We start from the raw sequence: 23527 nt of genomic DNA, 5'->3' as shown, positions 1-23527 counted from the left end.
ATACAATAGGATCGTTACGGACTCTCCAGAACAGTACTAGAAAAATTTTTGATGTTACATATTCTTCAAATGGCTAAAAGGGTTGATGTGAAGTGAATGGGCTGTTTTTCTAAGCCAAAAAATTAATACAAAGAGCGGCGGTTTAATTAAGATTCCTTGGAAACCATAGAATTAACTTTAAATGTTGTTCCATGAGTTACGATATTTCCCGTCATTAGTTGTCGAAAGTTATTTTACACCAAAACAAAACACCGGGTGATACGCCGGTGTTAAATATGGGATGCAAAGAAATTTACGCTACTTATTTATTTCCTCAATCCGCATTCTCAGAAAATATCAACAAATAGATTATTAGTGATCATCTCTTTTGGTGGTTCAACGTTCTCATCATAATATTTTTGTAATTTTCTGCCGAAGGGCGAGTACACACATGTGAGTCTTTATTAGTTTTCTTTAGCGATCTTGAATTTATACACTCCTGTTAATGTATCAAGATGGAGCACTTTTCCCACCACCCGCTCCCCCCAACCATCCGTGCGTTGACTTTTATTCGTTTGTAGCCTACTTCTCTTTTCCATGCATGTCGTTTCTCATCATCTTTATCCCGCGTCTCCCCACCATCTTCTAAACGCTCACTGGGTCAGAAAACAAACAAATTTTTATACCTATACGATTAAACAAGAGATTCTTCCATGCGGAAGTTTTTTTTTTTCATTTTCCCGTTACATTTAATCGAAATATGATTGTTTTTTTCAGAAATATTCAATGGTATTTTTCTGACCGCGTCGGAATATCCCAGCATGCGGGATTTTGATACTGCCTGGGATGAATAACATCTTGCTTCTTTCAATCATTCATTCCAAAAACAGTGATGGGGACATTGCTATAATGGAACAGTTTTTCTGTGTGGAGTCCTCCTACGTTTATTATCATAAAGAGTGAACGACTAACTACTGAACGTATTTTTTTCCTCTAATGGTTTTTAAGAGCAAGAACAGCATGGGGTTTTTCACGTGGCATTGGCGTGAACACCTCTCTCGCTACTTGTTCTTTTTCTTCGTCTGTAGGGATCGCGGAAGAAAATAAAATACAGATGATATAGGGCATAACGGCGAAATAATAACCATAAAAGCAACACTACGTTTCAAATTCACAAAAGAAAAAACTTAAGTAGGTAAGAAAGCAGATGGTCCTTAGTAGAGTTGTTTGAAAACAACGTGCTATTCAGGACTCTTTTCAATCCATAAGGAGTGGAAAATGATAAGACACACAATCAGCGCTGCTTTCATCAATCTGGTAGCTGTTCCTCGTTATATCTTGGATCACATTTCGAAAGTCCGAACACCAAAATATTAAGCTTTCAGATATATACTTTCAATTTAGAAGAAATGGCATTTATCGAATCTACTTTTAAAATGTTTACTTGTATGAAATCACTATAACTTCTCCGGAATATCTTTAAATATTATTACGGCCACTGTAGACTTCATTGATGCATTTTTGTAATAGTTAAAAAAAGCAAAATGTGGTTCAGTTCGTTGTATTGTTAAACAAACACGAGCCGAATCTTCCGCAATAACTGGATTACATAAAAACATTCAAACAAAATGGTTAAAGTTAAAAACACACATCCTGGTAATTGCAGCAATGAAGAACTTGCAATTGAATAGTGGCAATGTGATAATTGAATTACATAAAATTCTGCCTGGTGTAAACTGGCACTGAATTAATAGCATCACATTCATGGAAGTTAAGCATTATTTTTCTCAGAGCACTTCAAGTGGTGTTCAAATCGCTTTGAAACCTTAATGTAATTATTGCATATTGAACATCGGACTCGTTCCTCCCGATCAGCGATATCAATTTCCTCGTAAGGGACGACATACATTGTGCTAGTTTTTGTCGGAGCTTTCTAAAAAAAAATGTAAGATAACGAAAATGAATTTGACATTGAAATTGTTACATATACCTGTAAGAGCTGAGCCATTGTCGGTACTTCTTTAAAGACAGGTTCTAGAACTTTATCTCCTCTTTTCAATCTACATGCAATGATGAAGTCTCCCTTTAAAGACGGAAAGTTTCTATGCACAAGAAAAAAATATTTATGGTCACAGAAAAATATGTTTAACAAGAATAAATTATTGCTTACGAGTGAATCAGATTTTTCATTTCTTTGCCTGATTGGTTCAGGGGAACTTCAATAACTTTTGAACCCAAACCAGCGTTCGATAATTTTATTTCTTCCTGGTCTTCCGGGATTCGAATGGGAAACTCCAACTTTCTTAAACAATAGAATTCCACCTGTTGACACTTGACAGTCGATTTCCCAATTGAAAGTTTTCCTATAGAAAAGGAAACAACTCATGTTTAATGCGTATTGAGATAATCGTATCAATTTTAAATGTATACCGTCTTGGTTGTATGAACCGTAACTTGAGTTTACAGCTTTCTTTGATTCTTTCACAAGGTCCTTTAGGGATCGATTAACCATCTGACTGTATTTTGGCCCAGGAAAATCAGGCGAAGAAGAACGAGATCGGTTGTGGTAAGATGGGGACCCGTTGTCAGAATATGAGGAACTGGATACATTGGATAATCTTCTCTTGTCGATAGGAGAGCGGCTTCGATGATCTTTCTTTTTTGAGTTGTGAGAATTGCGACTATCCAAATTTCTGCGACGATCATAACGTTCAATTTCAGTTCCATCACTAAAAAGCAAGCTGATACCCAAAGAAGACATTTAAATTAGACTACATGAAGGAATCGAAACCACATTAACTGAAATTACCAGGCCAGTAGTTGTCACAAATAAAAAGTATAACACTGATGATAACTGGTGTCTTGAAAAGTGACAAGCTGTTAACAATGAAAACATTAGGATTACAAGAATGAAAGAAATCAATTTTTTGGTAAAATTACTTGCCCAATAGTTGACAGGAGCACAAAAAGCCTTAATGCTTTCCAAAAAGAACGCGGTTCTTCCTCGATGTTGAAATCACAATTTATCTTATATTTTAATGAAATTTCTTTAAGAATAATCACTCCTGGACTACAGGTAAAACACAGTTAAAACTGCATGCTCCTTCTGATAATTACAATGAGCACGTGAATGGCTCGGTGAATGGCTTCCGACTGTTGTGAGCCCTGAGCAGTCAGCTGTGTGGGCTGGTGTTGTTTTGTTCACAAATATATGAAAATTAAGTAAAAGGGAGATACTAATAAATGCGAAAAAATATTAAAATTAAATAGAAGTAATAAATATCTAATTATAAAGTGGATTTAATAACTTGAATTCAAAAAAATAAACGCTGCGGAAGGATTACCTGGCAACGGTTGGCAGACGACTAAAGCAGACAACGAGACAAAGAGGGGTGCGAAAGAAAAAAGGGGTGTCTGTTTTCGCTGCTACAAACGGCGTTCCATACTCATGTGTTTTATACCACCTGTCTGATTGTGACTGAGATTTTTGTCTACATGTCGACGTAATCAGAGGAACAAGTTATCATTACCCTTGAGCCCTCAAAATACCTGAAGAATGTCCGATCCTGGTGCACTTGGCAAGATGAAGAAGATTCAACAGCTGGGCCATTGCCCATTAAATATCCAACGAACGTCATTAAAGTGGAGGCAGCGATGGCAACAGGTAAGAACTTTTCTGTATTTATCGTGATTTTTAGTTTGAATTGAGAATTTTCGATCGACCGCCAATTCGCAGTAGGACAAATTGTAATTTTTGTTTTGAGACAGACAAAACAGACAGATGAAAATTAGAAAATTGAAAACAAGAAGATTCCATTTTATTTCAAAGTTGTTCTTTCTTCTGTCTTTATTCGTGTCTTTTGCTCATTCACGTTTGAGCATTTTGTTCTACACAAAACCTCAAAGAGACGCTACAATTTCCTCCAAACGTTTTTTTAGATTTATTAATTTGTTATTATTAATGAATTTAACTATTTTAATTTTATTATTAATCTGTCATTTTTTTAAATATGTAGTTGGAATATAATATGCGTTTGTTCAATCTGATATCGGCAATCAAATTGCATTTTTTTAAGGGGGGGGGGGGTTAATCAAATCAAGTCCCCTGCCCTTGATTTTTGAAACAGACGCGTGAATTTGTGTTCAGCGCTGCACGACTATAATGAGAATGGAACTGTGATAAGATTTTGAAAAAATTACAAACCGTAGAAGAGATTTTACTATTTAGATGAGAATTTTTTTTAGAAGAGAATGATTTTTCTCCCATCTTGTCCACCCGCATTTTGTAAATTTGGCAATCAAAATTGGTTTTTTGTTTGTGACGTCTAGAGTTTTGCACATACAAACTTTGAAATTTGTTTGTGCATTGCAAATGGTTATTTGCATCTACAGTTCAATTTCCGTAAAGAAATTCTCACTCATTAATGAAATGGAGTCGAATGAATTTTCTTCCCTTTCCTTATTTTTTTCTCCGATCCCATCCTGCGACCGCAAGAAGGAAATAAATAAATTCCCGGTCGCGGTGCCGTGAATCTGCCTGACGTCAAGTCCATGGCATTTCCCTTTTTTCTCTGGACGTAGAAATGGACGGGCGTCGATTTGACGTCGGCGTGTCTGATAAATTTTTCTTCTGTAATTTTAAAGTTGTTTTCGAAAAATTCCAAACCGTAAATGAATTAGAAGCAAATGAATTTTCTACCATTTCTAGTGTCACTTGCCTTTTGTAAATCTGGCAATTAAAATTGTTTTTTTTTTGCTGGTCGTGTACACATTTTTGAAGATAGAAACTTGAAACTTGGTGTGTGTATTGAAAATGCTTATTTGCATCTACTGTTTAAATTTAGTAAAGAAATTCTCACTCTTTAATGAAATGGAGTCAAATGAATTTTTTCCCTTTTTCCTTTGTGAAATTCTGCGTCCATAAGAAAATAATTGAATAAATAATTGAAATCAGATTAAGTGAAAACACGTAATAAAGATAAACGAGACGTGTAGACGCATTCGTATTGACTCCAAGTAATTTTTTTAAAATAAAAATTTAAATACATTTTTATATCAATTAATTTTATTTCAAAATTTATTTTTTTATTTTTTTTATTTTTTGTTTATTTCAAAATTTATTCAAGAGCTTTTCACTTCCCTTGGTCTTATTATCAGAGTTAGACACGCGAATTTTTCTGAACGAGTGCACAATTGAAATGTGAATTCATCGTTAAAAAATAATTTGAAAATGTTGAACCGTACGCGGCTACGCGCCTTTTGTAAATCTGGCAATCAAAATTAGTTTTTTGTTTGTAACGTCTAAATTTTTGCAGATAAAAATTTCAAATTCGGTGTGTGTATTTATTTAGTCTAGTTGCATACATTGGCAAATTTTCGTAAATAAATTCTCATTCCTTCACGAATTAGAGACAATCGAATTTCCTCCCATCTTCGAATCTCACTTCCCAACCTCCATTCTTGAGAAGGAAATAATCAAAGTTTAATCAAATTCAATTAAAATAGAGAAAAACGTCTTTAAAGTTAAGCGAGATGTGTAGACGCATCATTTTTGTGTCGATTTCAAACAAAATTTTAAAATTTCAAATAAAATCAATTTTTATATCTGGCAATTAAATCAAGTTTTTCACGTCCCCTGCCCTTATTTTTAGAGATACAAAAGCGAATTTTTCCTGGACGAGTGCAAAACTGATATATTAATTCATCTGTAAAAGAATTTTTGGAAAATTCCGATCCGTAAGTGAATTAAACGCGAATGAATTTTTCTCCCATTTCAAGGCCTTCCGTTTTTTGTAAATCTGGCAATGAAAATTGGTTTTTTGCTGGTCGCGTTTCGAGTTTTGCAGGTACAAACTTGAAATTCGTTTTGTGAATGCAGTAAGTATAATTACATCTACAGTTCAATTTTGGCAATGAAATTCCTATTCCTAAATGAATTAGAGTCGAACATATTTTCTCCCCCCCCCCCCCCGTAAAATTCCCTCCGTCCCCAAAATTTCGTGTCGACATGAAACAAAAATATTCGAAAATGATTCGTGTTCACGATGAAGTTGAACTTCAAAGGGAGTCGAAAATTTCCTCCTCCAACATGAAACCCGTGAAATGGGTGTAGTGGTAATTGCTGTCAGCCAAATACGTTGATGAACCAGTATAATCAATTGTTACCCAGACTCGATCGCCTTTTTTCAAGTTCAGCGTCGACTGGAGGGTAAACGGATTGTTTTGATCAACGGGGCCGTTTCTCTCTTGAACTCGACTCGACCCGATTAGATTCCCGTTCAAATAAAGATGAGAAGAAAACCAAGCAAAAGATGAAGATTCAAGACGCGCAACTCCCGCGAAAGAGAAAAAATAAATTCCCGGTCGCGGTGCCGTGAATATCCCCGATGTCAAATCCATGGCGTTTCCCTCGTTCACTACCGCCAAATCGAACAGAATCGGAGTGAATGTTGCGTTAAATGAAGAATTTCTCTGGACGTAGAAATGGACGGGCGTCGATTTGACGTCGGCGTATCCGATCCATTTCTGTTTGTCTGTAAACAAAAGAATTAGACAAACAATAACAAGCAAAAATAGCACACGTCGTACCATTTTGATTGGAAAAAAAGTTGCAGTAAATCATTTCCATCTTCTTCGATCCTTTGACAGAAAAGAATCCGCTCAATTTATGTCCCGTCCGCTCCAGATCCGCACATGAGGTCGGCATTCGGCCAATGTCAACTTTCACTTCACTGTCAAATTCACTCGTTCGAGTGTCAACTATTTTATTCGTTCTGGCTGTTTAATCAAATTCTTTAATTTATTTAATGTAAATTAAAATTTTTATTTACAATTTACCATTTAATTTGGTTGTCAAATCCGCAACGGCGGACTTGGTGCTGTTCAATTCCGTTCTCGTTGAGACCAAATTTGTTTTTGCAGTTTCCACGTCAATTAAAGTTGCTGAACAATTAAATTAAAACTAAATAAATTTCAAATCATAAACAAAATTATTTTTACCTCCAAGATCTTTTTTCAAATTTTCTTCAGCAACTTTTAATTCTTGACTCAATCGATCCGAATTCACTAAACAATAAAGAACGCAAAATTAAATTAAAACAGATTATTTTTCAAAAATATTGAATTAGACGTGAAATTTACTTTTGAGTTCAGCTGACAAATTCCCGGCCGTGATTTTCGTTTCTGCCAATTCTGTTTCAGTCGCTAAATTTATTTAAAAAATTTTTGCATTCGAATGTTAATCTAATTTTCCAATATAAGAATAAATACCGTTTAATTTTGCAGATAAATCATCGACGGTTATGAGAAAATCTGCTCTCGTTTTCACCAACTCCTGTTTGGTCTCTGCTCGTAATAAAAAGCGTAAATTTTGTAAGAAATTTTTTTAAATTTAAATTCAATTTCCAGTTAAATAATAAAATACCATTTAACTTTATCGATAGATTATTGACATTGGCCTTCGTTTCCTCCAAGTCGTTTTTGGTTTTCTCCAACTCTTGTTTAGTCCCTGCTCAATCACAACATTTATAAAATTAATTTTTCGTCAATTCTTAAATAATTTAAAATACCTTCTAATTTATTAGTCGAATCTATTCGCGTGTTTGTTACATCACTCTTCACCATATTCAGTTCGGTGTTCGTTTTCACCAAGTTGTTCACAGTTGTAGTTAAGAGTTCAGTAGTGGCTGAAATTCAATTAAAATAATTCGATTAAAATTTAATAAATTTATTTTGAAAAATTTATTTAAAAAACCTTTGAGTTCCTCCTTTAAATTGTTCCATTCGTCAGTGACGGTCAATTCTGCGTGTTCCATAATTTTTATCGGCGCCGACAGTTCGGCGGTCGTGTAACGAACCCGGATGTTACGATCCTGAAACGATTGAGAGTCGCGAAATTGGCCCAAATTGATTTTGCTCAGTTGCATCGGTTTGGGCACGAATTTTTCTCCGTCCCATTGTACGTTGTCTCTACTTTCTTGTAATAAAATTTTAACATCTTCTTTCGTAATTTCAACTTGGCTGGAACCATCAGATTCGTTTGCCATTTTCTCTGAAATGATTGAACTGATTCTGTCCACGTCATCCCAACTGCTTAAGTCGTAATTGTGTTGGATTTTTTCTTTATTCTCTAAATTTTTATTTTCTTCATCCGAGTAGTTTTTTGCAAGTTTCCATTTCTCATTAAAATTAATATTGCGATGTTGATCTTCTCGTCTTGTCTCTTTACTATTCGAAGTTAATTTTCCTAATATTTCCGACTGTTTCTCCGCTTTTTGAAACATGTCCGCCAATTTCGTTTGAGTTTCCGTGTCCAATTTGTTGAGGATTTCATTTAAAGTTTTCGTCGTCTTGTCCGGCCGGTAATTGTCGTCATTCCAGAAAACAGAGTCCCACATTTTATCCCTTTGTTCTTTGATGGTCATCCTGGACGTGACCAGCAAATCCTTTAAAATATTTAAAATTTGCGATTCCGTATCAGGCGACCCGACCTCGGAGTCGTCAAATGTGTCCATTCGAATGTTGGTGGCCGTTTCCGTCAACATTTTCTTCTCGTCGCTGGCCGTCAAAAAAATTTCTTTTTTGTCTCCAAATTTCTGTAAAAGAGAAGTGATCAATTGACCGGAAGTGACGCTGTCGATGCGGATGGTCGTCTGTTTAGTTTGCGACGTCTGCGATGACAAACTGTACAGGAGTTGGAAATGGTTTAAATGTTTGGGATTGGATCGCATTTCATTGGCCAGTCCGTCGCAGACTTTCTGGTCAAAACACGACAGAGAAAACCAAAGGGTTTTACTCTTGTCGTAATTCGTCCATACTGGCGATAGCGAATAATCTGTTGCGGGTTTGTTACTAGTAAGAATGACCTTCTCCAAGGGAATGACTCTCACTTTATTGGATTTTATTTCATGGCCGACGATTTCATTTAAATGTTTGACAACTTCATTTTGGACTTTGTCGTTCCACATTTCAATGCGGAAGCTCATCTCTGGCTGTTTCGTAAACTTGTTGTAAGTACTAACGGCACTTGAGTGGTCCAATAGCGCAATGGGGGAGTAGAAATATTTTTTCTCACTGGCAGTTATCGTTGGCTTGTGATTATTGACGTGTTCATAAATTTCAATGAGAAAATTGCCATACTCCATAGAACTTAAAGTGTCTGGTGAAATTTGTTGTAGTTTCACCCAAAAAGAAGAACCGCCGGGGTTGTCTGACTGTTGGGAATCACAGCAAAAGATCACAGCCAGAAAGATGGTGACAAAGCATTTTATTGGGATCATGACCATTTTCAGTTAAAACTTCAATCTTTAGGTGAATTTGTTTTTAAATTTGCAATAATTTTCAAATATAATTTTAGAAATAAAGTTCACATACAAATGAAACAGGTCTCATTTACCTCATCAGATGATAAAATATATGTGCTGATACACTTGGTACGATATTCGCTAGAATTTTACGATTTTATTGACACGACCGTTTGCGTATAGGTTCGAAACTGAATAGAAATTCATAATTTTATCAAGAAATTTTAAGGCAGACTCTCGTTCGAATTGGGTTTTTCCAGCCTGGGTTTTTCCGTTTGCGCGAATAAAGTCCAGCGTCAAGTAAAAACCAAAGTGTCATTTGGTACTCCCGCCGAGATTGTCTAAACCGAACATACTGCGTATACAAACAAGTTATCGATACTTTTTTTTAACATGAAACACCAAACACATATAAAATATAAAATAAGCTGAAAGATTAAAGAAATCTCGAAGGCCACACATTTTAAATTGAAATCAGTTTGATAAAAGGCGTTCTTTGAACTGACACCCACCAACCGATACGCTGCATTTTTTAAAAATAACAGTTTGGTATTGTCGAACAATTTGCCGGCTTAATTAAGAAACGGCCCACAACTCTTATTATCTTCCGCAGTCGGTTAGAAACGTGCCAATTTAATGGCAGTTTTCTTTTTAATTCTATTTGATTCTGTTATAGTAAATTCTCAGAATGTAAACAGATAGATGTTTACTTGTCATCCAGCATGTTTCTTATAGAATGTACGCTTTAGTTATTTCGAAACCTTGTTGTAAGAACTATCGGCTTTTTTTGTTGCTCGAAATATATTTTTTAAAAAGCCGTGACTACTTCCGAGTTGCACGACGGATAGAACTAAATGCTAAGCGATTCCATCACTAGATGGCGTTTTGTTGCTGTCAAAACTGTCATATGACGTCATACATGACAAGCACAACCTCTCAGCAGGCGTTACGAAAAGGTCTCGTCAATTCTGTACGGTACGTTCCGGTTTTTTGAATAGAAGCTGAGTCATGTAACCGTAGCAAAAGATTTGTTTCATTTGGTCAACTTAGTCGACTATAGATCTATCGAGCTAAAATAGATTTTTAAGTTTACTATTGAAGTTGATGGATCACTAACCCTGGCATGGACAACTATCACATTGTCACCCTGTCAAGAATACCAGCCTTAAAATCTGTTTTTCAGAATTTTTATGTTCAATAATCAATTAATAATCATTTCTTTTATAGAGAAAGAAAACTTGTCCCTAGTTGATCATCATGTTGGCTTATTTAATCTTCTGGATGGCCTGAAAAACCTCATCACTGTTACCGTGTGTAAGTAGTAAGTTTAACTTCATTTAATCAGAAATGTGCTGATAAGTTTTTATTCTTGATCTATCCATTTAGGTTATGACTGAGAGCATTCATTGGGACTTCGTCGGCACCTCTACATCAACGTGGATCGACTATTGGCGATGACATACAACATACTCAACGTGGATAATCTTTAATGTTTTTGGTATGATTTCTTAGTTAATCCCTTGGTTGCCACAAACTATCAACGCCATTAATAATTCATCCCCATGACGCTGATTCCATCTTCTAGATAACCTAGAAATGTGGATCGCTGTTACCGTGTGTAAGTTTAACTGTTGGCTTTTATTGTTATTCTCTTGTTATCATTCAATTGATTTTATTATTCTTAATTCTCTGAGTTATGGTATTACGAGGTTGTAACTTGTAACTAACGAAATTATTTAAAAATTACGTTCTTAAATGGTGCCCTATTGGAGAAAATATGTACTGCCCTGTTGTCATCTGTTTCTATTCCACCAACGTCGGACTTGGACTTGGACGTTAGCTACGTCAGGGTGCTGTTCGTTATTCACGTCAAACCCGAAAAATAGTAAAAGATAATCAGCATTTCCTTTATGGATCTTAAGAAAGGTAACCAGGATAAGTTTTGTAAAAACAAAGAAGATTTATTCAACACTTGTGGTTCATTTACAGCTAAAACGGCGATCCAAAATCTTGCCTGAGGCCGATGCTGTGGTGTGATGCATTCATCACTTACTACCTGTACCTGGCCAGAAAGAATCCTTATAAAAGGTAATTTGTTTGTAAATATTAGTTTTACTTAGTAAGTCGCATGGGTTAATTGTGGTAAATTCATTGCTGGAGGAAAGTTTCTTTTTAAAATCAAGTTTTTTAAAAGGAGGAGTTTTTAACATAAAAGATTTTCCTTTGTCTGCTATCATTGAATGATTTTAGATTTATCTTAATTAAATTCACAGTATTTATGTGGAAATGTTGGCTGTAGAAGCCATTATTTTATTGGAAAGTTAACTGCATTTTTCACGTGTAAAGTCTTGTCTACTATTTGTTTTTTTTTGTTGAATGACATTTCTAATTGTTTTGTAGGTTTCAGACCTCCATTGCTGGTTGGTGTTAGAGCTGCATGTTCAATTGTTCATTGCAGAACTACAACTGCTGACACTGACAAGTGAATTGAGTACTGTTACTCCAGAATATGTTCTACAAGCACCCCACAATTGATTGAACGGAGGAACTTATCACGCAGATTGCTCGGATTATTTAATCTCCTGACGCGTCGTTGTCCTTCAATATTGGAATGCCGGTCAACAGCCTGTGGCCGCTCGACGAGCTAAGGTAACGTCATCAGTCAAGGTGTCTTAAGTAAACGATCTGAGTTGATTAAGAAGGAAATACTGCACAAACGTGCCTATTGCTGATCTCAGTACTGCAATTGCTTTTGTCAGTTTGACAAGCTCCTGTTGCATGCAGTTTCTGAAAGTGAGGCGGTCATCGTCAATTAAAGAAGCCAAAGTTTCAGGAATCACCCGTTGCATCAGCGAAAGCTGTCTTGAGAAAGTTGTGTTTTCCAGTTAGATTGTTTTATGATTATGAAGATGGAAAGCAACTCGTAATGATGTTGGTCATTGTCCGGATTAGTTCATTTTTTGGTCAGTAGATTGGACTTCAAACAAACCTCGTAAAACTATTTTAGCTTGTGTAAGTGTGTTGCAGTTCGTGAAAGTCATATCATGAGAGACCAACATTTTAATCCGATTTTCGCTTCCTCGTTTATATTTGTTAAGTACCAGGAACACAACAAGAGAACGTGTGTTATCACATTGCTATGCTGACAAGACTGAAAAGTAGTAGAGAAATTTTCGACGACTTTACCTTTGTCTGATTTGATTTTGCTTTGCGTTTTTCGGTGGACAAAGAGACGCTCTTCGCGTTTTTAAATCCCGATTTTTAGAGTTCAGTATTTTTCAGTAGCGTTAATCACGGTGGTCGTGGCAAACATTTTAAAGATGGGTAAACTAGTTCCAATGAAGGATGTGAAGCACATTTCCCTTCAAGTGTATATGGATGTAATTCTCATTAATAGTGAAATCAAGTATCTTTAATTTGTGTTGTTCATTATGGCTACCAGTAACAAGTTTCTTTTATTCTATTTAGGTTCTTGACTGGAATGCTGAAGTACCAGTGGTGAAGCCAGACAAGAAAACGAGATTGCTTTGCGAGATCGCATTTTGTTCCTACAATAGCTATCGGGTAATGTTTTCAGATTTTTTGGTTAACTCTTGAAAACAACATGAAACGACATTAATTTGTCTTTTCAGACAGCACTTCCATTAATTTTAAGAATAATTCATTTATTTGTGTTATAGGTTTATCCTGTATTGTTCCCGTAGTTGCTGTCCGATGTGGCTCGTTGTTGCAGCCTATGCTGGTGATAAATCATTTTTGCATCAAGTGAAACTGGCTCTTCCTTGGTGCTGGTGTCGTGTTATGGAAGTTGAATCATTATGTTGTTCAATTGTCATTGTATCTGCAGTCTACTGTTTGTATGTTAAGGAAGAACAAAAACAGAAATATGGGGATGTGCTATGTCAATCAAATAATAAACATGTTTCGGGGTTGGGAAAGGAAAGTGGAGGATGTTGAAGGTGGAGGAGGATATTTAAAGTTTGGATAAAAAACAATTAATCTATAACCCAACAAACATATACCTAAGCTAATTAAACACTTCCACAAACTTATACCTTCTAATCTTCAAACCTCACTAACATGTACCTACCAACCTTCTAACTTACACCCTAAACCCTGTGTAATAAACAAAACAAAAATTATTTAGTACGAATATTTTTATTTTTCTAAAACATATAATTCAATAAACAGAGCGTCCGGTTCAAAACGGTTTACTACTGCACGAGTTTAAACGCAACCCGCCACCACCGCTGCGGCAATGAGACAAAAAGCGATGGTTTAGTTTTGCGGAAATCTGCATCGTCTTTGTAACTTGACTGACGGAGATTTCCACAAAAAATAAACCATGGCTATTTGTTTCATTGGGTAGTGGATGCATTGTTTTAACTCGCACATGCTGTTATAGGATATGTCTACGGCCCCCAGAGATATTTATCTGGACCGAGAAGAAGAGAGAAGTACGAGGCAAGTTTTTCCGGGGAGATGTAGTCATACTAGGCTTCCGGGTTAGACTCATGACCCTCCAAAAGTTTTCATCGGATCATGCGCCTTCCAAGTCCCCGTTCGACCAGAGCCCTCCCCTCCTCCTGGATTCACAGCGGGTGAGCGACCACCGGCGGGCGTTGGTTAGTGGTTAGTTAGGGAAACGGGGCCACAGAAAAGAAGGGAGCCCAGATATGCACTTGTAATTTGATCTAACTAAACAATTGATCAGTCTTCAATTACAGTATTCTCTCGTTGGTTTTCAGCAATGGATGAAGTTCACGAAGGAATTACCCTGTAATCAGAATGAACATTTATTTGGATGAAAGTAATATTCAAACAAGATGTAGCAACAGAAAGCAATACCTCCAATCAAGAGGGCCTGTGTAAGGAAGTAAAGGGGAGATTCAACGGCACCCGACGAGTTAGAAAACAAGGAATCTTGTTGACTAAGTCCTTGTCCTTTTTCTTAAAAAGGAAATGACTTCTCATGAAGTCTGTAATGCCAATTAAGAAACCTGTAAATTAAAAAAATTAATCACGTTATTTATAATTTGTGTCATCAATGTGCTTGACGTCTATGATCTAAAAGAATAATTAAACATTAGTTTACACTAGAAATTGTCTCTTAAATTTTAGATAGACAAAAAGTCAGATCAATACTTTAAATACATATTAGACTACAATGAAGAAATTTCAGTGACATGATATGTGAACTTACACATGAAACCACTGATCCAATGATCCAATAAGGTACTCTAGAAGATGGAATGAGAGATTGGTCCACGCTGGGGTTGGTGTTCTAGTAAGTCCAATACAAACAGAAGATAACTATGATGAATCCTAATAAAAGACGAAAAGAATACATGTTTCAGCAATACTGTAATAAAGCTAATGTTGGTTGTTACCAGTATAATTTCGATGGCACAATCAGTAGAATACAATGTTTTTGGGCAAAATAGTGACGATAGGCTCCACAACTTTCAGGTTTCCTCCTGGAATTCAATTTCCTCCTGAAATGAAAAACATTAAGGTTAGATATTTTGCATTTGTCTCACTCTTATTAACCTTGTTTACAACTGCTAATAGAATAAAGAAGATAGAAGACTTTACACAGCCTCAATCATTCAATTCTCCTCTCACACAGATTTTTCGCAGTTAAAATAATCAAACACTCGTGTAGAAATAGATGTAGAAGAAATACAAATGCAAAGTATTATTCGACTAGGCAGAAAACATTATGTAAGAAAATACATGGTGACTTTTCTTCTGGTAAACACTTAGCACTCACTTGAACTGAGTGATTTTCAAATATGCTGGCAGCACCGGCATGACTCGCTAATTCACTATTTTTACAACTGGTGCGGCAGGAGAAAATATCATTCAATTAACCTTTCTTGATCTACAAACATGTCAAAAGACGCAAGATGACTTGACTTGGATTCTTCTTTTCTTCAGGTTCAGTTGTTTCAACGATTTAACCACGATTTAACTGGACCAACTATACTGAATGGGGCCGCAATACCAGCACGACTTCCAGAGACTCTACAGGCAACGAACGCCAAACAAATATTTAAAAATAGTTCACTTAATTACTGCATCGAAAAGTGAAAGACACACCACCTAGCACTACTAGGCACTAATCAATGTGGGGAATGGCAGCCATTGTTGTTATTAAACTGCAGTGACACCTGGTGGGGGATTCCTAAAACTTTATTTCCTCCAATCCAAAGTGTTAAAAAAATCGGTTTGAAAATATTGTGCTTGCGAATTTCAGCAACTTTAATAAATGCTCCTTCATCTTTAGCTAAAAGTTCATTAAAGCAGAGTCAATAGATGTATTCTAGAAAAATCAACAACGTCACAAAGATACAAAGATGCAGCCGCTGTAAATGCAGGTTTCGGGGGGTCCATTCAGACGAATCGGTGCGAATTTATTAAAAATTTTGATCCTCGGACGGACAAGTTACGATGACTTCGTGCTAACAGCCTCACAGTCAGATGCGGCAAAAGAATTTGAAGCGCATAAATGAAATTTTTGAAAATGTTGTAAAATAAAGCGGTTTATGCTTTGTTGGTTACACCTTATACCTTAAAAGACTGGTACTGTTGATTGAAGTAGGATGTGATCATTATCTACATAATTATTTCTCTTTCAATTCACTGCGTGTATTGGCTGTAAAATATGCTCAAGGCAGTAATTGTCCATGCCTGGTTAGCAGCAATCCATCAGCTTCAATATTATAAATATAATCAGTTGAACCTTAAGATATCACAATATATTAATTAACTATATTGATAAAGCACAATAAAGCTATGAGAGAAAACTGTTACCTGCATCACGAAACGTTGGCAGAACGAGACGGTGTTTCGGATTGTCGGCAAGTGTCCTGCTCCTTTTGCAGTTTTGAGCACCCTTCTTCAAGCCCTACTCAAAGAGATTAGGAAAAATAGTAAGATTATTTAATAAGTAAATAAAAGACAGCCTGAAAATTGTAAAAATACCATTGAATTTAATTAGGAATTTATCGTTTAATTGTAAAATCAAAAAAGCTTAACTATTTTAAAGCAAAACAGCAAAACATGACACGTCTCGTATGTGCCATCGAGTATCAAAAATGCAAAGTATGTAGTTCGGGCAAGAAAGTGCCGTAGTTCAACGGTTCCGAATCGACAAAAGATAAGATTCTGCTGGCAACATGCCGGATGCCGCGTTAACATGGCAGTGTGAATGAGGATTTTTAGCAGAAATATAAATCAAAAGAAAGCCAGTTATTAATAACCGACTGTGGAGCGGTAGAGTCTAGAATGGCAAATGCTGTGTACCATTTCTTAATAGATCAGCGAATTGTGCGCGTAAGCGGTTGGTTTTCAGTTATTACCAAACTTATTTCAATGTGAAAAAGAGTGGCGTTAGAGATTTCTTTATATTAATCTCTCAGCTTATTTTATTTGTTTTGGCATATTTTGTTTTAAAGGAACGAGAACTTGTTTGTGTACTCGGGATGTTCTGTTTATAAAACCTTGGCGGGAATATCATATGACATTTCTGATATTTCGTCTACACGACGCTGGACTTTATTCGCACAAGCGAAAAAACCCAATTCGAATGGATCGAAAAAGATGGAAATGATGAAATAATTTGCTGCAACTTATATGCCAATCAAAATGGTACAACGAGTTTTAATTTTACTTGTTATTGAGGTAATTAAAAGTTAATTAAACGATTGTTAATGCGAATCACGATGGGAGCATGTGCACTCGTCAATCGACAATTAAAATTCAATTAAATTTAAACTTTCCTTTACTGTATTCAGTTATGTTTTTGGAATACGAACATAAATAAAAACATAAAAACGCGGGAAAAAATAAAAACCAAATCAATTTGAGACAATAATTTACATCAATTTTTTTCCCTTTTCCCTGTTTGACCATGTCCGCAGGGTAATCGCCGCTTCAGTAAACGTTAGATTGTCTATAGCCACGTACAAAACAAATAACATCAGAACATGAAATCAAAATTATCAAATGAATATCAAATGACACTCCTTTTCTATCTTCCAACTCTAGTGGCTGAACTAGTGAACTAAAATTGGCGGAAACGGGAAAAACCCTTGGAAAAACCCATTCGAATGAGTTTGTCAAATTAATTCTGTCCTAATGATATTGCGAATGATATCGCAGCTTGAAATCACATAAAAATGAAAGGTGAAACGCTTGAATTCCACACACAAAAATATGTTTCGTTTTAGTTAAAAATAAAACACAAAAGTAAAAATGTGAATTTCGCCAGGAATATTAAATTACATTTCTGTATTTTCTTTCACTCGATCCTGGACTTTTATCGCGCCCACGAAAAATAAATAAATAAATTTTTATCGCGAACCTTGTACACGCACTGCTGCCAAACACAAACCCAGTCGAATGAGTCTGCAAAATTGTTCTGTATGAATACGCAGTAATTCTCGAGTCCCCGTTCAGTTTAAACGTCAAAGTGTCGAAAAAACTAACAGAAATGGCAATTACACCGATGAGGTGCATCCTCGTCATATTTGTGGCTGCCGTTTGCTGCTGCAACTGCCAATCGGACAACCCCGGCGGTTCTTCTTCTTGGGCGAAACTGCAAATCTCACCGGACACGTTAAGTTCCATGAAGTACGGCAACTTTCTCGTTGAAATTTATGAACACGCCAATAATCACAAGCAAACGACAACTGCAAGCGAGAAAAAATATTTCTACTCCCCCATTGCGCTACTGGACCACAAAAGTGCCGTTAGTAGATTGAACAGAGTGACGAAACAACAAGAGATGAGATTCCGCATTGAAATGTGGAACGACAAAGTTGAAAATGAAGTTGTGAAATATTTAAACAAAATCGTCGGTCATGAAATCAAATCAAATCAAGTGAGAGTCATTCCCTTGGAGAAGGTCATTCTCGCCAGCAAAAGAGCCACAGTGGATTATTCGCTAGATCCAGAGTGGACGAACTATGACAAGAGCAAAACTCTGAGACTTTCTCTGTCGTGTTTTGAACAGAAAATATGCGACGAACTGGCCAGTGAAATGAGATCCGACCCCTTGACCATTTCAAACTTCTTTACAGTTTGTCATCGCAGACGTCGCAAACCAAACATACGACAATCAGCATCGACAGCGTCACTTCCGGTCAATTGGTCTCGACTCTTTTACAAAAATTTGGTGACAAGAAAGAAATTTTTCTGACGGCCAACGACGAGAAGAAAATGATAACGGAAACGGCCACCAACATTCGAATGGACACATTTGATGACTCTGAGGTCGGGTCGCCTGATACAGAATCTCAAATTTCAAATATTTTAAAGGATCTGCTGGTCACGTCCAGAACGACCATAACTAAACAAAGTGATAAAATGTGGGACTCCGTTTTCTGGAATGATGACAATTACCGGCCGGACAAGACGACGAAAACTTTGAACGAATTCCTCAACAAATTGGACACGGAAACTCAAACGAAATTGGCGGACATGTTTCAAAAAGCGGAGAAACAGTCGGTATTGATAGACAAATTTTCTTCGAGTAATAAAGACGAGGAAAGAAAAGGAGAGGAACAAATTCGTCGTGAAAATCAATCGAAAGATGCAAGTGAAAAGGAAAAGAGAAGATCACAAGCAACGGACCAATGGCAATCCAGTCGCAATAAATCCAGGGATGACAAATCGAATACCACCAAAGATGACACGGATGTCAGTGGCGCTGGGTGGGGCGTTAGTATTGACGTTAAAGTCGGAGTGGAAAAAAACAACACGGAAAAAGCCGAACGAGAAAACGAGAAGAGTGAACACGCCAAGACCAATTCTACTGAACACGACAGAAATTTAGAGAATAAAGAAAGAATCCAACACAATTTCGACTTAAGCAGTTGGGATGACGTGGATAGAATCAGTTCAGTCATTTCAGGGAAATTGTCAAACGATTCCGATAGTTCCCGGCGAGTCCAAATTGTAAAGGATGAGGTTGAAAAATTATTACAAGAAAGTAGAGACAACGTCCAATGGGACGGAGAAAAATTCGTGCCCAAACCGATGCAACTCAGCCGAATCAATTTGGGCAAATTTCGTGATTATCAATCGTTTCAGGATCGCAACGTCCGGGTCCGTTACACGACCGCCGAACTGTCGGCGCCGATTAAATTTTTGGAACACACAGAATTGACCGTCACTGACGAATGGAACAATTTAAAGGAGGAACTCAAAGGTTTTTGAAATACATTTTTCAAAATAAATTTAACAAATTTAAATTGAATTATTGTAATTGAATTTTAGCCACTACTAAGCTGTTAAGTACAACTGTGAACAACTTGGTGAAAACAAATACCGAACTGAGAAATGCGAAGAGCGATTTAACTAAAACGCGAATTGATTTCACTAATAAATTAGAAGGTATTTTTAACTATTTAAGAATTGACGAAAAATTAAATTTATAAAATGCTGTGATTGAACAGGGACTAAAAAGGAGTTGGGGAAAACCAAAATCGACTTGGAGAAAACGAAGGCCAATGTCAATGATCTCTCTATAAAGTTAAATGGTATTTCATTATTATACTGGAAATTGAATTTTAATTTTTGAAATTGTTCCACGCCCGTAACTATGATGCTTGTTACACACAGAGGCTAAGCAGGAGTCGGTGAAAACGAGTGCAGATTTCATTAAAACCGTCGATGATTTATCTGCAAAATTAAATGGTATTTTTTGTTAAACTAAAAAATCAAATAAATATCCGAATGCAAAAACCTTTTCAATAAATTTAGCGACCGAAAAAGAATTGGCGAAAACGAAAATCACGACCGGAAATTTGTCAACTGAACTCAAAAGTAAATTTCACGTCTAATTCAATATTTTTGAAAAGTAATTTTTTAAAATTAATTTTTTTTTTCTTAGATTGTGTAGTGAATTTGGATCGATTAAGTCAAGAATTAAAAGTTGCTGAAGAAAATTTGAAAAAAGATCTTAGGGGTAAAAATAATTTTGTTTATGATTTGAAATTTATTTAGTTTTAATTTAATTGTTCAGCAACTTCAACTGACTTGGAAACTACAAAAACAAATTTGGCCTCAACGAGAACGGAATTGAACAGCACCAAGTCGGCCCTTTCGCATTTGGCGACCGAACTAAATGGTAAAATTAAATAATTAAACATTTTTATTCCTAAGAGAGAAAAGAAAAATTTCCTTTTTGAAAGTCCGAACGAGTGAAATAGTTGACATTGGTAAAGTGCCAACCTCATGCTGGGATCTGCAGCAAATGGGACACAAACTGAGCGGATTCTTTTTGGTAAAAGGATGGAAGAAGATGGAAATGATTTACTGCAACTTTTTTGCTAATCAAAATGGTACGACATGTTATTATTTCAATTGCTATTGATTGAGTCTAATTGTTTTGTTTACAGACAAACAGAAATGGATCGGATACGTCGACGTCAAATCGGCGCCCATCCGTTTCTACGTCCAGAGAGAATCTAATTTTAATAAAACATCAACTCCGATTCCGTTCGACTTGGCGCGAGTGAACGAGGGCAACGCCATGAATTTGACGTCGGGGAAATTCACGGTACCACGACCGGGAATTTATTTTTTCTCTTTCGCGGGAGTGGCGTATCTTGAATCTTCATCTTTTGGTTGGTTTAATGTTTTTCTTTATTTGAACGGGAATCTAATCGGGTCGAGTCGAGTTCGAGAGAATAAAGGACCCGTTTCTCAATCAAGTCCGTTGACCCTCCAGAAGACGCTCAACTTGAAAAAAGGCGATCAAGTCTGGGTGCAGATGAGTCATACTGATTCATCCTCGTATTTGATCGGCATCACCATTTCACCACCATACCACCAAACCCATTTCACGGGTTTCATGTTGGAGGAGGAAATTGGGGCGTCCTTTTGAGGTTCGACTTAATCGGCGACACGAAACATTTTCGAACCCAAACATGTTTCTTTTATGTCGACACGAACATTGTGGAAAGGGAATTTTAAGGGGGGAATTCGTTCGACTATAATCAATTAAGGGGTAGGAATTTCCTTGCAAAAATTTGTCAATGGATGCAATTACATTTACTGAATGAATACACACACAAAGTTTCAAATTTGTACATGCAAAACTCTAGACGTCAGAAAAAAAAACCGATTTTGATTGCCAAATTTACAAAATGCGGGAGACCTTGGAATGGGAGAAAATTCATTCGCCTCTAATTCGTTGACGGTTTAGAATTTTAAATTTCAGTTTTTCACTCATCCGCAAAAATTTGTTTTTGAATCTCTAAAAATAAGGGCAGGGGACATGAAATACTAATTTTGATTGCCAGATATAAAATAGGGGAAGGGGAAGATAATTGAATCGACTCCAATTCGTTAAGGGATGGGGATTTCTTAACGAAAATTGAACAGTCGATATAACTTAACATTTTTAATGCACACACCAATTTAATATTTTCTATCTGTAACAATGTGGACACGATAAGTAAAAAACCAAATTTGATTGCCACATTTACAATGTAGAGGGTGGACTAGAAATGGGAGAAAATTCATCCGCAATTCATTTACGGTTTGGAATTTAAAAAAAAAAAATTAAAAATTACACATAGATAATAAACAAATAAAATAAAAGGCGGGGGAAATGAAAAACTAATTTTTATTGCCAGATTTACCAAACAAAAAGAATTAGAATTTCCCTTTTTAAAATTATCAATTTGTTTTCCTATCGCAACTCGGAAATCGGAATGAAATCAAATCAACACGAGAATGAAACGCTTCTATTCCCTATGCATCTCGTTTATCTTTGGTAATTGCGTTTCACTTTTTCGGTTTCAATTTACAAAATTTGAATTTCACCCGCCGCACCTGCATGAAATGGACAGACGCGCCATCTATTCGCACGGTGTGAAAATGACAACAAAAAGCAGCTTCAAAATGAAAGACCAACATTTCAATTTCAATTTAATCATGTCGTGTTGGCTAATCCAAATTAAAATTCGCGAAAGGTACAAAAAGTTCTTACCTGGTACCTGATGTCGTCGTGGTGCTCAGGTGAAAGATTTTCTTCATCTTGTCCAGTGCCACGTTCGGTAATTCACGCTCTCTTGAGGGATCAATGGTGATGATTACGTCGACGTCAATCTCCACAATCTCCATCTCACTATTTTTAAACAATGAAATGGTTCGCACTTTGACACAACACTGTGAACTGAGTTGGTAGCCTAACCGTTTGCAGCCTAACTGTTGCCTAACTCAAGTACTCAACAAAATTACACGAGTTGAAGTTTTGATTTCGCACTGCAGACGAACATTTGTGAGAACCAACCAGGAAGCGGCGATGCCAAATTTTTAATGGAAACAAAACGGACAACAGGAAAAAACCAGTCTTCTGTTTTTCTTTGTTTTTCTTCTTTTTTGGGGACCAATGTGACATTTTTATTGACCTCTAGAAATTTTGATAAAATACTGTGAGATGGGACTCGCATCGCAATTTAAAATCGTATCTTTTATAGTTACGTCATAGAATGCCACCGCAAGATCATTTTGTTCTCAATCTTCTTAATATTTATTCCACAAAGCTCAATGTGGATCCCAAGGCGAGAACGTCTTGACCAAGTCTTTAAGTTGTAGTAGAATTATTAGCTGCAAACTCATCCGATTCCAAGACAGAGCAGCGGCGAGCAGCGGTTGACAGGAACGGCAGATCTTCTTTCGGCGTATTGGATCAATCCTGCTTGTGGCATCAGTCTTGCGCCGTTCTGTTTCTTCTTTGGGCTGCTATTCGACACGTTACTGCTGTCAAAATCAACAATCAAGAAATCAATGGCGAAATCAAGGAATAATAGAAAACTTTTCTTTAGACGGACTTTTTTGCCAAATTTTTACTGCTGTCGTTCAAACCATTTAAAAGATGAAACTTTTATATCACACTATACTAAATTGGCATCCTCACCGCGTATGTATAGCTGTGGCCTAACTTGTGCGCGTCCATGCAGTTTGCAATCAGCTAGAAAAAGGTTTAGATTGTTAACAAAATTGTTAAAGAATTATTGTAATAAATTAAACATTAACCAATCTAAAAGGATTCATACGTTTTTAAACCTTCAAGAATTTAAGATTGTCGGTACATGGACTTCTTTACATAACAAATCAAATGCGTTTGTATGCTGTGCACCTATTTGTTCATCCAATTCTTTTTGGGTTCTGGACGATGTACCGTGTCCATTGTAACATCGTTTGTTTAAATAGGGCCCCAAGTGCGA

At 36.3% G+C, this 23527-nt stretch overlaps 3 protein-coding genes and 1 pseudogene across 5 annotated transcripts in view; 2 read left to right on the top strand and 2 right to left on the bottom strand.

Annotated features, from left to right (window-relative positions):
• Nucleotides 1-9453, bottom strand: part of LOC124316145 — a 411551-nt gene extending 402098 nt beyond the window's left edge. For 2 of the 3 annotated variants that reach the window (XR_006911820.1, XM_046781905.1), the window contains exons 1-4: nt 7733-9453; nt 7548-7664; nt 7403-7474; nt 7249-7323 (exon numbers count right to left, since the gene is read on the bottom strand). Coding sequence is in view for 2 of the 3 variants with exons in the window: in XM_046781905.1 (XP_046637861.1) it covers nt 7249-7323; nt 7403-7474; nt 7548-7664; nt 7733-9263 (1795 nt within the window). In the remaining variant the exon portion in view is untranslated. Of the gene's footprint in view, nt 1-6030; nt 6757-6816; nt 6922-6978; nt 7045-7119; nt 7183-7248; nt 7324-7402; nt 7475-7547; nt 7665-7732 lie in introns of those variants that run through there. The other variant, XM_046781906.1, reaches the window with a different exon arrangement.
• LOC124316136 (sporulation-specific protein 15-like) overlaps nt 1-23527 on the top strand; it is a 610960-nt gene that overhangs the window by 186156 nt on the left and 401277 nt on the right. The gene's annotated exons all lie outside the window — the stretch shown is intronic.
• LOC124316555 lies at nt 1710-2939 on the bottom strand. The gene is made up of 6 exons (XM_046782567.1): nt 2920-2939; nt 2789-2856; nt 2410-2720; nt 2150-2342; nt 1970-2081; nt 1710-1912 (listed from the first exon to the last, which is right to left on the bottom strand). Exons 3-6 carry the CDS (start codon nt 2489-2491, stop codon nt 1751-1753), a joined length of 549 nt encoding a protein of 182 aa, XP_046638523.1. The 5' UTR covers nt 2492-2720; nt 2789-2856; nt 2920-2939; the 3' UTR covers nt 1710-1750.
• On the top strand, nt 17714-21203 carry LOC124316608 (annotated as a pseudogene).

Source organism: Daphnia pulicaria, chromosome 12, assembly GCF_021234035.1.
Source record: "Daphnia pulicaria isolate SC F1-1A chromosome 12, SC_F0-13Bv2, whole genome shotgun sequence".
Lineage (NCBI taxonomy): Eukaryota > Metazoa > Arthropoda > Branchiopoda > Diplostraca > Daphniidae > Daphnia > Daphnia pulicaria.
Note: the sequence above shows the minus strand (reverse complement) of the source record. Positions and strands in the feature narration are given on the sequence as shown.